Here is a 16,982-nt window from a genome sequence, read left to right as displayed (position 1 = left end):
TCTGCAACTTGATGAAGTTTAACGCCGAAAGGCTAATCTTTTAATCCTGCAAATAGGGCAAATTTTACTCATTATTTTCACTTCAAAATGGGCAATAAGATATCTGCAACTTGATGAAGTTTAACGCCGAAAGGCTAATCTTTTGAGCCTGAAAATAGGGCAAATTTTACTCATTATGTTCAGTTCAAAATGGGCAATAAGATATCTGCAACTTGATGAAGTTTAACGCCGAAAGGCTAATATTTTGAGCCTGAAAATAGGGCAAATTTTACTCATTATGTTCACTTCAAAATGTGCAATGATAACTTTGTTCTAGGATATCATTCACCCTCTACCGGAGTTTTCACAGATAATCTCAGTCTTGAGAGATTGACCTAGAAATATCATTACATTATTTCATATGTAGATACATTATTTCATATGTGCTTCAATCTATGACCATCTGTGTCTATTAAAGCATTTTTTACCACTTTTCTGGTGATCATTTATAAGCACTCTTCATTATTAACCCATGGGTGAATAATATTCACCAAAACTGTTGGTATATTTTCAAAGAATATTTTAGTCTCAGTGGGGTACATCCCTTAAAAACTTATGAAAACCCCTTATCGTTTGAAATAGCTTTGCATACACGAGCTCTAGCTGCTATTGTTAGTCAGAATACAAGAAATCCAAGCCTTCAAAACAACTCAAATTCTACGAGAAGGTACAAATGTGTTGCTTGATTTCTTGTGAAGACAGCATAAAAGAGTGTAATTCCTGCTGCCACAAATAGGCAAGGAAGTGTTGATACACTTAGGGATTATCAAAGTTCGTAGTTTGTCCTGCATAAAAGTTATAATTTGCTTTATCCGTTACAGAAACTGAATGAAAGTTGAAAAAGCATGATATCCCATCCCCATCCCCATTTCGGCTGTCGGAAAATCCCCAGTTTCCAATAACACGAAACCCCCATCAGAGATCGAAAAAAACACAGTGGCGTTCAAAAAATTAAATGCTATCGAATAACGCAACCCTCAAAAGCGACATCGGCCGAATTGGATTCTCGGAATGCGCGTATTCCATCAATAACGAAATAACTATTTTTTCGGATACGTTGTCAACGTTTACCGACACATAACAATTATAAACGGGAACGTTATTGGTCCGGCAGTCCGAGGTATCGATAAAATCTGTATCGGCTGAAACGGCGAGATGAGTGCGTGAGAGTGTGTAGTTTCGCGAACGCTCGGGATGAGTTGGAGGGGAGGGAAAACTGGGTGGGGTGGGGGTACGTTTGAGTTTTCCACACGTGCAGGAAAATCCAGTTGGGATAGGTTAGGTACCCCGCGAAAAGCTGAGCGCTACATGGCATCGCTGGTTTGCATACGAGGAGTTTTGCTTTTCTTTGCTTGAAGATTGTCTTGGAGAACGAAACGTCGAGAAGAGTTCCGGATGATCACTTGGTTATTTGGAGGTTCTATATAGCGTTTATCGCATTTAACACTTTTATATGCAGTTGAATAGAAGGGACTTTCAGAAACACTCTTGTCATCCCAACTTTTCTGACAATATTGTCAGAAAAGTTTCCTATATACAATGTTTATATTTTTGTATTGTAATTTATAGTAAGTGATCGTTCAAGTTCAGGATTCCTGTTTTTTGTTTTAAATTGGCCATTCGGTATTGTTTTGTAATGCCCCGAAGATGATTTGAATATAATAGAAACGTGGAATTTTCATCTAATTGATTTCCTTTATCCCTGACCTCAACCACTTATAAACAATAGGTTTTTTATATCAAGATTTGAATTATACAAAGTTTTGTGTGTATTGACTTCCACTCCCAAAATTGTTAGTTCTAAAAATAAGATAAAACACAATCTTCTCATTTTAATCCAGAGACGTTATTAATTGTTGGGAACAAGGGCGGATTTAGGGGGGGGGCACGGGGGCACGTGCCCCCCCCAGACGGACGGATCTTTCTATTCATACTTGAACTCTTTAAAATAAAAGTGAAGTTCATTTCTCACATTTACTGTTGATTTTTTGCTCGTGTGCCCGTTGTGCCCCCCCCAGAAAAAAATCCTGGATCCGCCCTTGGTTGGGAAAATCAAATATAAACGTCTGCTAACCACTAAATTTGGTATGACATTACCTTTACATCAATTCAAAAACATTAAGTACAAGACTCCAGAAACCTTTTACGAAAACAAATTTCTTGTTCGATTAAAATGCTCCGATGTTTTCGAAAACTACAGAAAAAAGTGAAAAGTGAAGAAAACAAATCCTAATGTTTCCTTAGTATTAAAGCATTATTAAAATTCTATACTATAAATTGAATACTATACAGGGTGAGTCTTTGACTGGGGCTAATATTTTAACTGTAGATTCTTCAGGTTAAAAAAATTACTTTTTTCTTCAACATTTTTTCCGATTCTTCATTGACAAAAAAGATACAACCATTTTAAATTTTCATGATCAACTGTGACCTCTGGAGAAACAAAATTACCTTCAGAATAACTAGCTAAATCTGGGATGCTACACATATGTGGATCTTTTAAAAAGGGTTGCATTGGGCCAAAGTACCCAATTTTTCGAATTTCACAGATATTTTTTATTTTTGAATATCAAATTACTCGAAAACGGCGCATTATACGAGAAAATATGAAGTATTCTTTGATTTTACAAAAAGTTCATATATTCATTAGATAGCGTCCAACTTAGTTTCAAGAGTTGGGTCCTTTGAATTTTTGGTATTTTTATGACACGTAATGGTCATAATGAGAAAACTGAAAAACGTGGGTGATAGCCAGTATTCGAAAAAGATAAATCGAACAACTGAAAAAATAATATTCCAAAATTCATTTCATTCGATAAAACCATTTTTGAGATAGAACCATTGAGTATTAAACCCATGGATTTAATGGGTGGGTTTGATACTCAATAATTAATAGAACTGAAAATAACATTTGTTTAAGGTTTTTCAACAGCCTGTATCTTTCAAACCGAGCTGATTCGGAAAAAATGGCTCAGAAAAAATTGTTTCTTTTGACCTCAAGAATCTACTGTTAGAATATTTGTACGAGTTAAAAGCTCATCCTGTATTTAAAAAAAATTTTCAACCCAATGTTAATAATGGACAATGGTGATGTTGAAAAAATTTATTACGCATTTTTATGCATTATTGAACCCAATTTTTCAACCTTTATGCAAATTTTTGGGGGTCCCCACCGTCATATCCCAAAATCCACCCTCAAAATCCACCCCCTAAACCGAAAAAATTAGACACGATCAGTATTTGAATTATATTCGAAGTATTGCACGCGTTGCACATGCAAATATCAGCATTACCCACCCCCCACACACCACCCGGGGGGTCGTACGGGGATAAAATCGATAGCATTCCAATGCCTACTTTTAAATAAAATTTTACAAACATGGCGTACACGCGCCGACTATGATCGCAAATGTGCCGAGCGGTGCGTCGGGGGGGTAGCATTGCACGGCGGGGCACGGGGTGCGTTATATACTCGCAAGGGTGGAGCCTAGGCCTATGTACTGGCGGCCGAACGATGCACATTGTGCATTTCAGGGGTGGTCGAGGGAAACAGACAGAAGTGCATTTCGCGTAGTTTTGTCAACAGCAACGATCCATCCGGGAATAAATGTAGAGGGCGCGCATTTGGATTTATTGGAACGATAGTAAATAATTTTCCCAATGGCTATCTGAGGGATGCGGTCACCGCTGATTATAGGGGTTCGACAAAAATTTCGAGAAAGTAATAATCACTGGATCGGTTTCCAGGTATCCAGAAACGGATTAAAACTGGGATATTCCCCGGGTGATGGATGCTGTTTCACGAATCGTCAGGTTCAATTCGAAATCCACTCGGTATTGGAGTGCACATTAATTGATGGGTTAATTGTGGCAATCAGATTTTTTTATTGCACTCATAAAACTTTCTCGAACCGAATATTGTTTGGTCTAATTCGTCTATTACTGATTTTGAGTGTTTGAAATACTTTTTACTTGCTATATTAATTCAATCTTTCCGGAATATCGAAATTGAGACACCAAAAATTAGTTAACAGAAAAATTCTCACTTCCGCCAACTCAACATTATGAGGCATTCTCCCTTAAAGTGTCTACCATTATTGGTTTTCATTTTTGTAGAGGCACCCTATAAACATTATCTTTCCTTCACTCCTCAAACAAAATAAAAAATTAAATCAGAATTTTTACTTGCACTGAATATTTCTTGTTTCCGTTTAATATTTTTATTAATTTTGTTTAGTCGAAACATTTTTTTCTCGTTTTCAAAAGCTTAATTCCGTCCTGGCTCTTCATTTAAACTTTCTGAAATAAGTGGAATACGATTCCTGAATAGCTTGTATACATGTTCAAAAAGAAATAAAAATAAAACTAAACAGAATGTGCCAAATAGATCAAACTTGATAAGACGTTCGACTCGTTCAGTTTCACTCAATGACTATAGTCATTATCAATAATACAAATCGCACTTCGAAAGTGCAGAAATCATTTTGAAAGGAACGATAAAATTTGTATAGTATAAGTGTTGAAAATTTATACCTCAAGGTATAATATACTTAAGAAATAGGTTAGGATACTGTAAATATATACAAAAATTGAGAATGGTGAGCGAGAGTGCGAGTATATTATTTAGATAGATGTTAATAGGTACGTCAGTTTTTGCAACATCAAAATTTTTCTGCGATATATTTTCGAGAATTAAAAGCAATAAAACTGAATAATTTTAGTTGGGATCTTTGAGACTCGTTTATCATCAACAATTAGATTAGGTCGAGGATAAACGAGACATCACAAAGATCCCACTGTTGAATGCAATTAAAATACTGTGATTAGAGAAAATATATAAACTTGATTTTTTATTTTTTTTTTGTCAATTCGATAACGTGGCAATTTCCTGATAAAATTGATTTTTTGTTATTAGCGAGTACAAATGGGATAAAGTGTTCCTTTTTGAGTTTTTAATAAATCGAGTATGTTCGAGAGAGTGTGTATATTTTATTTTTTCATATATATAGAACTTTATAAACAGAGTACTTACAACGAAATTTATATATACAGAGAATGTGAATATGTAAAAAATATTTTTCCTTTGAAAATTCAACAAATTTATGAGAAATTTTTTTTAATTACGAACAAACCTATGTCTGAAAACTATCAATTTTTACGAACTACATTGTTTCGATATCTTAAAATTCTACCGATTGTATATATCGTATAAATATATTGTAAATAAAGCACAACAACATTGAAAAATATTTTTGAGGCAAAAATCGATTTGGGAACGTATTTTGAAAAATTCATCAGTTTCGGTCTTCGACATTAATTTCTGTGTATATTCTGAAAATACTCAGTTGAGCGTAGCCCACAATATACTTGTAAAAATCATTTAGGTATAGGAATTGTTTAGTTAAAAAAATGGGATTTATTTGTAGATAATTCAGTCAATAGGTTCCATTCCATTTTTGAGTACAGTGTGAATATACCATGCAAAAAAAAATGTGTATATTTTGCTGAAGCTCAATTTGAAATAACAGAATTAACCTCTATTCCTCATTCAATATTCTAAGCCACAAAAAAAAAACAAAAAACGATCTTCGATGAGACAGGTCAGAATTGAAGCCCCTAATCCCTAATCGACAGGGTCGAACAAATAAAACAACCTCCACCGAACGAAATAAAATTCCCAACTGTCGGCCTAAAAAGACAAAAGAGTAAGACTTTAAGAATGAAACAAACAACCCCCGCACAATGGGGGTATCGAATAAAAACCAGATCAAACTTTTCGAAACCCCTAATCGCTGAAGAATGTGACCAATTTCAACCCTTTGTCGAAGTTGCGAGTCCAATATAAGGGGTCCGTCGAAATTAAAAACGAAAACTTGGTTATTAGCTGGAATCGTCGAAGAACTTTTTACAGGTTTTTAATTTGGAGCGAGAGGGACGTCGGCTAAACAGAGCCGACGATGAATAAATCGTATCTATTCAAAATAGACGGGGAAAGGTCGTCATTTGCATCTTTTTCGTGGAAGAATATAGTGGTTGTTTAGTTTGAGGCGGAAACTGTACTCTTAATGTATCGTAAGTAATTCGCTGCTATGGAAAGAAAACTTAACGAGTATTTTATGCGAGAAACTCCTCGATAACTCATTCTTTCAGTGCGCCATTCGAAAAAGTGTAGTAAAAGCACGGAGAACTGGATGTTATTCTTGTCCCTTATTAGTCTGTATTTCCGAGACCACTAGGATTACCATAATGATGCGGCAACTCGATTCGAAAAACTCCACGATTCTGAATCGTTTCCATTGGTCTATACTCCGATAAAATGAACACGATGAAAATTAGAAACCGACACCTTGTTTCGTATGAAAAAAATTAAATTTTAATCGGCATTCATGACTCTGCGATGTCAAATAACTAACTTTGATTTTTTTCCCAGGTGAACGTCCCTACAAATGTCACCTTCCCGACTGCGGCCGAGCCTTCATCCAGCTCAGCAACCTCCAACAGCACCTTAGGAATCACGACGCCCAAGTGGAGAGGGCGAAAAATAGGCCTTTTCACTGTAACATCTGCGGAAAAGGCTTCGCGACTGAGTCAAGCCTGAGAACTCACACGTCGAAAGTAAGCCATGTATGTACACTCGGTTTTCTATTATTTCACATTAACCCCCTTTATTTGTTCTGGTTTGGTTTGAGCTGGGACGTACCCACAAAGATGAAAATCTATTGTTTTTTGTCGCTGAGGTACGTTACAGTGAACGTTCATTTAATATAGTTTGATTATTATGATTTGAACAGAATTTGTTGGATGTGGTTTTTATCAGTTCGTTATTGTTTCAAAGTTTGGTTCGGAATTATTTTCAGTTTGATTTTACACCAAAAAAATTATTATGTTGAAAGACTTCAGTTGGTTGCGGTGGATAAGGATGTCGATATTTGGAGTGAGGTTCTTCGTTTTAATACTTATTAAACATAGTTGAAATACGGATATTTCCGAAATGTTATTATAAAGGAAAAGATGTTTCAATATAGTATAAGTTCAATCTAACACTAAACATTTCTTCTGTGGTCATCTGATTTCAATGCATGGATTCAAAGAATTATTCTTTGTCAATGAAATAACACTGCTCAACTATTGATCATGTATAAATTTCTCGTTATTCGTAGCTTTTCTTATGTTACCTGGAGCCTCTGTTATACAGGGTGTCCCAGGATTAGGGGAATAAATGTGGATATAGGTTCAGAACCTAAAGATAAGACGAAAAGTCCCCAAGGACTTTTGATGTCGTGAAATGCTTCGTTAAAGAGTTCTGCTACTTCAAAGATGAAGACTATGGATTTATTCAATTTTTTCAAAGTATGACCAAGATGAACAAATGAAATTTTGAACAGGTATTTCTTGAATAGAGATGCACCTGAAACTTATTTTCCCACCATAACTTTCCATTTGAAAACTTCATTGTGTTCTGAGTTTTCATCGGAAAAATGCTAGTATTTCCGTAAAATATGGAATATACCCTTGCTCTGTTTTTAAACAACCAAAAAAAAGGCGTCATGATTTTTTCTCAATGCTTAGGATCTACCTTCTGTAGTTTCGAATGTCAATTTGACTACTAGCATAGTAACAATTTAGTTCGTTGAGTGTATTTGATTTGTGCTCAAATTATGCCAAATAATTTTAAATGAGTGATAAGCCGATGTGATGATTAAAAACACATCAAAGAATCTGATTTATTTTTTTACGGACATAGTTGAAAGGAAATAGATGAACTATTCAGAAATAATAGGCATTTCAATTCAATATTTTTTGATGATCCTGAATGAAAAGTTATGGTGAAAAATAAATAAGAGTGCGGCTGATTTTACCTCTAGTAGCTATAAGGAATAGGTAAAGGATTGAGGTTTAGGTGCATCTGTATTTGAAAAATACCACTGCAAAATTTAATTTGTTCATCTCTGTCCCACTTTGAAAAAATTGAATAAATCCATAATCAAGTCGTTTGTCGTTATGTTTGAAGAAAGGTTACTATAAGTAATGAACCGAATCCAAATTTATTTCCCTCAATCAATTAATGTTTCTTTAAATCTCTGAATCTATAAACCTAAACTCTAAACATATATTAGATATTATACCATGTTTTAGTATAACAGCAGTCTATACTTTTCTGAGGACCATGGATTCATTGTGTCAATGAAAGCATTCATTGGACCAGTAATATGGAAATTGGTTATTGGTATACAGGGTGAGTCTTTGACTCGGACAAATATTTCAGCAGAAGATTTCAGAGGTCCAAAGGAACCTTTTTGTCCTTCACCATTTTTTCCGAATAGTCTCGGTTTAAAAGGAACAGGCTCTTGAAAATCCATAAAAAATGATATTTTTAGTTATATCTCACAAAGGGTTTCATCGAATGAAATGAATTTCGGAATATAGTTTTTCATGCGTTTGATGAATCTTTTTCGAATACAAGATATCACCCACGTCTTTCAGTTTTCTCATTTTGACCATTACGTACCATAAAAATACCAAAAATTCAAAGAACACAACTCTGGAAACTAAGTTGGACACTATATATTTGAACGTTTTGTAAAATGAATGTATTCTTTATATTTTCTCGTAAAATGCGCCGTTTTCGAGTAATTTGATGTTCAAAATTCAAAAATATCTGTGATATTCGAAAAATTGGGTAGTACTTTGGCTTAGTGTAATTCTTAAAAGATCCGCAGATGTGTAGTGTCATGTGTCATAGATTTAGCTTGTTATTCTGAAGGGAATTTTGTTTCTCCAGAGATGACATAGCTCATTATGAAAACTAAAAATGGCTACATCTTTTAATCAGGACCGAATCGGATAAAATGGTAAAAAAAAATGGTTTTTTTGACCTCAAGAATCTACTGTTAAAATATTTGTACGAGTAAAAGACTCACCCGTTATAGAAGTAGAGTTCATTTCTAATAGAATATAACTGTTTAGACCTTTTCTTGAGGTATTATTTTGAAGATTATCAAAGCTCTGCGTTCTCTCCTCGTGGTTCTTTTAAACGATTCACTTTAATTACTGAAAATGTGTCTAATTAACATTAATTATTATTATTATTAGACCGGTGCATTGAAAAAGTTTCTTCTTCTTTTGGTGGAATTGAAGTATCAATATTTCTCAACTTTACCAACGTCAAGATGCAACAGGAAATATTACAAATACCATCCAATGAAGAAACCAAAGAGGTATCGAAGAAGTTGGTTGAAAAAAAATCGACAATCTACCTACTCCTCACCTGTTCCTAGGAATATCCCCATATTTTTCAACCCTTTCACAATTACGTGATATCTTGAGACCATGAGGTTCATTTCTAGACGAGGTATTTTTAATCTGCAACTTTTTATTGGGGGCGAATCTGTCGGGAAATGAAAAAGCCAGGTGCGCTTTCCCACACTAACAAAGTCTTGAAAATTCGGAGTTTTCCCGGGATTTATAGTCGGCAAAGTTTCCGAGCTAAAAGAACCACAATTTCATTTTCATTTATTTTAATCAAAATTGAAAATGTTTTATTCTCGTGAGAAGCGGCCTGTTCTAATGATTTATCGCCTACGAAAAATGAGGATTTCGTGCAGTATCTGAATTGCAGATACATCGAGATCTTCTGTAAAACACAATATTAAATTATCTCCGAAACCCGTCAGGAACTTCAATTTTTTTGTCCTAGGATATGAGAGTCCCAAACTTCCTAGCCTTCAAAGCTACTACACCTCAAATTTTCAAATAGTAAATGTGAGTCAACTGAAAAATGTTGTTTTTCCAACCCAGAAATACTGATATTTTTGGAGTGAACACTGTTTATATTTTCGAGGCCTTTCAAACCTATGACCACCATTGAATTCAGAATTGTGAATCGTTAAAACATGAAGGAACAACATACAATACAATTTTCACACCACTTTTTCTCTCCATGTTGTTCTTCAATTCGTAAACAGTATAAATGAATAATTGCAGAAAAATTGGAGGGGTGATTCCTAGTCAACGAATAGTGTGAGCTTCTATATGCAAAAGCAGCCCTAAAATTTGTTTCTCGAGAAACTTTTTACCTCATACTATGATGTATTGATATCTAGTTAGCCTAGACCAGTTCCATGCATAAAAAAAACATTGCGTTACCATAGCAACGAACAATAACTCATTAGAAGTGTCAGTGTGAAGTTTGAGGTCAACAAAGTAAACCAGAGTTACGCAATAAATTAAAAGAAAGTAGATGTCCACCGAAATTGTGAAAATCGAAAAATTGGAGTAGGAAGCCATCATCAAGTACCTGTATTTAAAAGGGTTAAGAGGTTAGCAGATTTACGAAGATATGCTTAATACCCTTGGTGATCGATGTCCTTCGTATGCGACCATGAAAAATTGGACTGCAAGCTTGAAAAGAGGTAAATTTTTCATTGAAGATGATGAACGATCGAGAAGGCCAGTTTCTGTGTCAGTCCCCACAATATCGATGCAGTTCATGACATGATTTTATCAGACCGTCGAATTGGGCTAAAACGGATATCTGAAGCACTCAATATTTTATACGAACGCTTTCATCATATAGTTCACGTCAATTTTGACATGAGAAAAATTGCTGCAAAATGGATCCCCAAATGTTTGAATGTTGACCAAAAGCGTGCAAGGGTAAAAGCATCGCGTCCGATCTGTGCTCGATATGTAAACGATGTAGACTTCTTAAACCGAATTGTTACTATGGATGAGATTTGGGAACATTTCTACGATCCAGAAACAAAGCAACAATCTATGAAATGGCGACACTCTGGTTCTCCAAGACCAAAGAAGTTTCGTGTCCAAAAATCTGCTGGAAAAGTTCTTGCTTCAGTTTTTTGGGATTGCCATGGAGTAATCATGATGTATTTTTTTGGTAAGGGTAGAACAATAACCGGAGATTACTATTCGACATTACTGACCACTCTAAGGGAAAAAATTAAGAGAAAAGACGCGGAAAGTTCAAAGTCCAAAGGTGTTTTGTTTCTGCAGGACAACGCCCCTGCACAGAAATATCATGTTGCCATGCAAAAAATTCGTGATTTAGGGTTTGAATAACTAGAACCTCCCTTATTCACCAGATTTGGTTCCATCCGACTATCATCTCTTTCCCCATCTGAAAAAAAGTTTAAAAGGTCGTAAATTTTCTTCCAACGAGGAGGTAATAAAAGCTGTGGAGATCTGGTTTGTAGAACAAGAAGAAACATTTTTTTGAAAGGTCTAGAGACATTGCAGGTTCGCTATAATAAATGTATCCAATTAAGAGGAGAATATGTTGAGTAATAAAATATTTTGACATTGAAATTTTGGTTGGTTCTGTACTAATTGAAGAATTAGTTTTTTATATTGCTTGTTCCATTTTGAACAAATAATATCTCTTTCAATTATTTTCTGAAAGTAACGGTTTTTGAGAAAAAAATTATTCAACAGCGAGATTCTAAACGTTATAAAGCTTCTCCATCAGGCCGTAAGAAACAAGGAAAAAAATAGAAAAATCTTGAAAAGTATTCTTTTTATATTCGCAGCACGTACACAATCAATTTCCAGTGGTTTTTTTTGTGAAAATTTCCGATAGACAAACCCCCCGTACAATTTTATAATATTGTTGATACCAGACGCAAAATATATCGTTCTGATCACGATATTTCATTTTAATAGCGATGTGAACAGGGGGTAGCCACCCCCCCAACGAAAAAGTGGCGCACAAAAGTGAATATATTTCCATACGATACTTTCGTGTCCTGAACGAATAACAACTTCTGAATCGATGTTCTCTTTCAACATCAACCTTTTCAAAAAGTTTTCTAACTAATCAATTTGCCATAATGTACTGTCCCTTCCCATGCAATCTTTTTGCCCGCAAGAGCAAATTCGGTCGTAAATTTTCTTGGTTCGTTCACCGTTTCGTACCGTATTCATTATTCTTATGTACGCAACTTTATGATGTTCATGTCGCGGTGGATATGGCCTCCGACATACAGGCTGGCTCGTCACAGGCGATATTTTGGACATCCCTTTCAGTTTTGCGATAGGTGGGGAATTTTTAGAGTTAACTATAATAGCAGTAGGTGTAAAAAAATTGCATGCTGTTAATTTGCCAGCACCTGCATCCAGATTTCCACATCAGTCATCTAAATCGTTTCAGTGGGTCATAAAAACCTCGCAGAAACCGAAGAATCTAATCCTGGCATCTTATCGCGGCATTCTTCGATAAGTGAGGGGTTGGCTAAGATACCCGATAATCCCTTTTATGACCGAGAAAGGGTTGAACCCTCGGGCCCGAATATTTTAAGAAATAATTGAGGATTAAACTTTCTCAGATTTTTAGATTAGCAACACCTGATGCGGCTATTTGCATGTTCACTGCAGATTATGGATTTGGGAGGTTATTGGACCTTTACAATCAGGGAAAAGTCATCAGGATCATCGAAATGTCCAGTAGAATTTGAAAACATTTAAAACATCCCTCAAGTATAGGTCTAACACGCTTTGACTTCTTCGTATTCAGTCTCATAACAGAAGATTTGAGGAATAAAACTGGAAATCTCAAATAAGACGTAGAAATTCGTGACTACTCTAAAAAAGATCGACTATCACCTAACTATAGGTGATATACAGGGTGAGTCTTTGACTCGTACAAATATTTTAACAGTAGATTCTTTAGGTCAAAAGACACACTTTTTTTCCTTACCATTTTTTTCGAATCGGTTCGGTTTAAAAGATACAGGCTGTTGAAAAACCATAAGAAAAATTATTTTTATAGTCCTATCTCACGAACGGTTTCATCGAATGGAATGAATTTTGGAATATAGTTTTTCATTTATTTGATGGATTTTTTCGTACACAAGATATCACCCACGTCTTTCTTCTCTGATTTTGAAGTGAGTGGGTGTAATTTCTGGATGAATTTCAAACCAACGATGGTTGAAGTGAGAAGAATGACTGGCATCATGAGTCTATTCCATCAAATAGTCAAACTGAATGCTTCTCAAAATCCAATTAATCCTCAAAATATTTCCGGAATCCTCGTATATGTATCAGAGGGGGATACGTCCATAGTGGCGGTGAGGAAGGGGTGGTGTAGGGGCAACCTCCACAATTCACAAAGAAATGGAGAATGCCCGGTTGGCATGCAACGTTTTTAAATGTATTTTATACACGCATATACCTTTTTCCTTAATTGTATACGGTGGCCGGGTTATCTGGACTACTACTGTATTGCTATTTATTCTCCCCGAGGAAATTGAAAGTTTTTCCTCAGAGTTTTCTGATCCGAACGCCAGATATAACCGAGTTTACGCAGTTGTTTTCACGCGAAAATGTGGGCCTCTAGAACGTGAAGGGTGAACCCACAGAAATAACAATTTTATGCGGACAAAAATAATTCAAGTCCCAAGTTTTCGACAGACAAATCAACAAGCTCTTTCGTAGTACTATGTCTCGATTCTTCTGCACTGTTTGGCGATGAACCAATTGTTCAAAATATTCACAGAAAAATACTTAGGACCAAGTGTAAATCTGTAGAATATTTGTTCAAAATCCCACCAATAAAATTCGTCTAAATTATACACAATGGTCTTCACAATCTTTTTCTAGCTCGAATCCTCCAACAATGGGATGAAATGGGGAAACATCATAGCACTTTTTCAACATAACTAACATAAGCACTTTCAAGAAAGTACCTCGATTTTCTACATTTTTTTCACCCTAAATTGCACGATACAACAATTATGATTCTCTCAAAAGTGACCTGATGCATCTAATCCGATGAACTTGGTACTGAACCATTCATGGTCCATCAGCCATATGTTTAGGTTTTGTTTCGTTTTTCTGATGCCGGAGTAACCTTCCATAGTCCCGTACTTGAAATTTAATGAAATTTTGTCGAACTTCTAGGGTTTGTAGCTCAGCCATCTCGAATATTTTATATACAGTATTTGTGGTGGAATGACTTGTTTTGGTGATTTCTACTTTTGTTCAAAAAAGGCCTCACCTTTGAAAACACCCTATATTTATAACTCTGCTATTGCTATTGTAATTATTGTACTCTTGCTTATATGTCTTCCGTATAGTTTTTCTTGGCTCAGCTCCACTTTTTCTGCTGTAGATCTTGTACACTAGATGTTGGTTAATTCTTGGCTATTCTCATAATTTGTTACTGGAATTTAGGTTGTTGCTGGCATCTTCCGATTAATCTGTATACAGGGTGAGTCTTTGACTCGAACAAATATTTTAGCAGTAGATTCTTGAGGTCAAAAGAAACATCATTTTCCTATACCATTTTTTCCAATTCGGCCCTGATAAAAAATGTAGCTATTTCAAGTTTATGGGCAGTGCCAACCCTGGAAAACAGAATAACCTTCAGAATAACTAGCCAAATCTTCGACACTACACATCTGTGGGCCTTTTAAACAGACTTGTATTCAGCCAAAGTACCCAATTTTTCAAATTTCACAGATACTTTTCAATTTTTGAACATCAAATTACTCGAAAACGGCGCATTATACGAGAAAATATAAAGAATACTCTTATTTTAAAAAACGTTCAAATATTCATTAGATGTAGTCCAACTTAGTTTCAAGAGTTGGGTTCTTTGAATTTTTGGTATTTTTATGGTACGTAATGGTCATAATAAGAAATCTGGAAGACGTGGGTGATATCTTGTGTTCGAAAAAGATTCATTAAATAAATGAAAAACTATATTTCGAAATTCATTTCATTCGATAAAACCATTTGTGAGATAGAAATAAGAATAACATTTTTTATGGTTTTTCAATAGCCTGTATCTTTTGAACCGAGCCGATTCGGAAAAAAGTGTTTCTTTTGACCTGAACAATCTATACTGTTACAATATTTTTATGAATCAGAGAACCACCCTGTATAGTTTCCAATTCGAAATGCGAGTCAATTTTGTTGACAACTTACTAAATAGTGCGATGAGTAGTCTTTTCACAAGTGTCATGTCACTTGTCAATTGTCAAACTTGACAAGTGACATAACTATTAACCTCAAACGTCATGTTGACTGTGTCCAGTTCTTCAGTTGGACGACGCTCGGAAAAACAGCGTACGCCGCTGCTCGCGGACTTTTCCGAGAGTGAAAGTCATTAAGTCCGAGCTCCGTGGCTACGTGCGGAACCTGGGAAAAAAAGAAGCGTGGATAATAGCCGCCGTTTCCGGCCGGCGAGCTGGGAGTTTCCTTCTGCTCCTCTATCCCCCTATAGCGATTTTTTTCCGGCGGAAGTGGGCGGGCGCAGCTTCGCGTGCGTAAAAAAATCACAAATAAAAATTCACGCGTCCATTTGGGACCATTTGTCAAGAAAAACGCCTGGGTGGAGCCTTTCCGTGCCGGCGGACAAATGAAAGCGGGCGCATTTCCGGAAGCGGCCGTCTATTCACGCGCCGATTTTTTCCACGCTCCGCGAAACAATTGCGAATCGAGTGATGCGAACAATGGTATGATTGTTGCTAATTGCAGGCAGGTCGCCATCTTATTTAGGGATGTTCAGATGGCGAACGCCGTCATTATCGGCATTGCTGAAGTGAAAACTCAGAAGCTTTTTCAATTCTAGTTCTTGTTCGAATTCATAACTAGAGTGCCAACCATCCAGATACTTTACTCGCCCAGCGCTGCTTTGTCCCAAGAATATTTCCTGTTTTTTCCAAAAATCCAAATTAGATCCAGTTGGAAACTAGTATTCAACTCGTAAATTGAGTTTCGAAGGCTGTTGCAAAGTTTGAGCTCCATCTGGCGACTACTTCCACTATTTTATGACGAAAAATCACTTCTTATATTTTTCCCATTTTCCGCAACTATTCATTCACACCCTGTATATTGACGGATAGGCAGAATTTGATTCGACAACGTATTCTTTATCAATGACGCCGAATCAATCATTCAGGGCTATTTGATCAAAATTCCAGAATAAGAGACATTAGGGCTAAATGATAACGTCTCAGGAACAAACTCGAAAAAAATGACATCATTGCATCATACTCAAAGAATCTGCAATAAAAAACATTCCCCTCTCGATATAATAGCATTTTGAAGAAAAAATGAACATATATAAGATGTTATGATAAGATATTATCCAGATCTGATTTACCTGACAAATATATCGAATAGTTTTTCTGATTGTTTGATTGAAATCCGTGATCGAAAAGATTCAGACTTATTTCACTAAACTAAAAATAAATTTTCTTTAAGGCTTTTCAACAGCCCGTATCTTTTAAACCCAACAGATTTGGACAAAATGGTAAGGAAAAAAATGTTTTTTTGGACCTCAAGAATCTACTGTTAAAATATTTGTACGAGTCAAAGACTCACCCTATATGAACTACTATTTGTGTTGTAAACAATGAAATAATAATAATAATATATTCCAAAAGTTAAAAAGTAAAAAATTCTTCGACGATCAATTCTATAGTCCTTCGAAAGACTTTAGCATTCCGCTTATTTGAATAAATGAAAATCTTGTCATTTCGATTAAATAGTCAGACATGAATTCAACTTAATTTACGTAAAATAATTGTAACATTTCATTAACCAAAATTTTGTTATAACTGAAAAAGATATGAGCAATAAATTTCGAGTAAAAAATATAAAACTATTAAATGTTACCGTTCGAAAAAACCAACAGAATGCTAATAATGATCTGGGAAAAAAGTTTTACACTTACAGCACCTTTATATTGATGGGTGTCATATATAGAGAAGATAGATGGCAATTATTCTAAAAGACAGGTTTCACAATACAATCCTAGATTTTTCTGAATATTGCCATTGAAGGAATGGTGACATACATTTGCATTTCTCAGTTTTGCCTCATTGAAAACACTCCGAAATAATATCTCACCTAATAATTCTCGAGGAATTCCCAGTATTCTAATCTTACAATCCGCATGAACAACCAACTATTTATTA

At 35.4% G+C, this 16,982-nt stretch overlaps 1 protein-coding gene across 16 annotated transcripts in view; it reads left to right on the top strand.

Moving 5' to 3' along the window:
• LOC123319852 (zinc finger protein 135-like) overlaps positions 1-16,982 on the top strand; it is a 122,640-nt gene that overhangs the window by 92,162 nt on the left and 13,496 nt on the right. For 14 of the 16 annotated variants that reach the window (XM_044906840.1, XM_044906841.1, XM_044906850.1 and 11 more), the window contains one exon: positions 6,470-6,663. In XM_044906840.1, the coding sequence (XP_044762775.1) occupies positions 6,470-6,663 (194 nt within the window). The remainder of the gene's footprint in view (positions 1-6,469; positions 6,664-16,982) is intronic. The other 2 variants (XM_044906849.1, XM_044906846.1) reach the window with 1 other exon arrangement.

Source organism: Coccinella septempunctata, chromosome 9 (assembly GCF_907165205.1).
Source record: "Coccinella septempunctata chromosome 9, icCocSept1.1, whole genome shotgun sequence".
Taxonomy (NCBI): domain Eukaryota; kingdom Metazoa; phylum Arthropoda; class Insecta; order Coleoptera; family Coccinellidae; genus Coccinella; species Coccinella septempunctata.
This window is presented reverse-complemented; position numbering and strand designations above follow the sequence as displayed.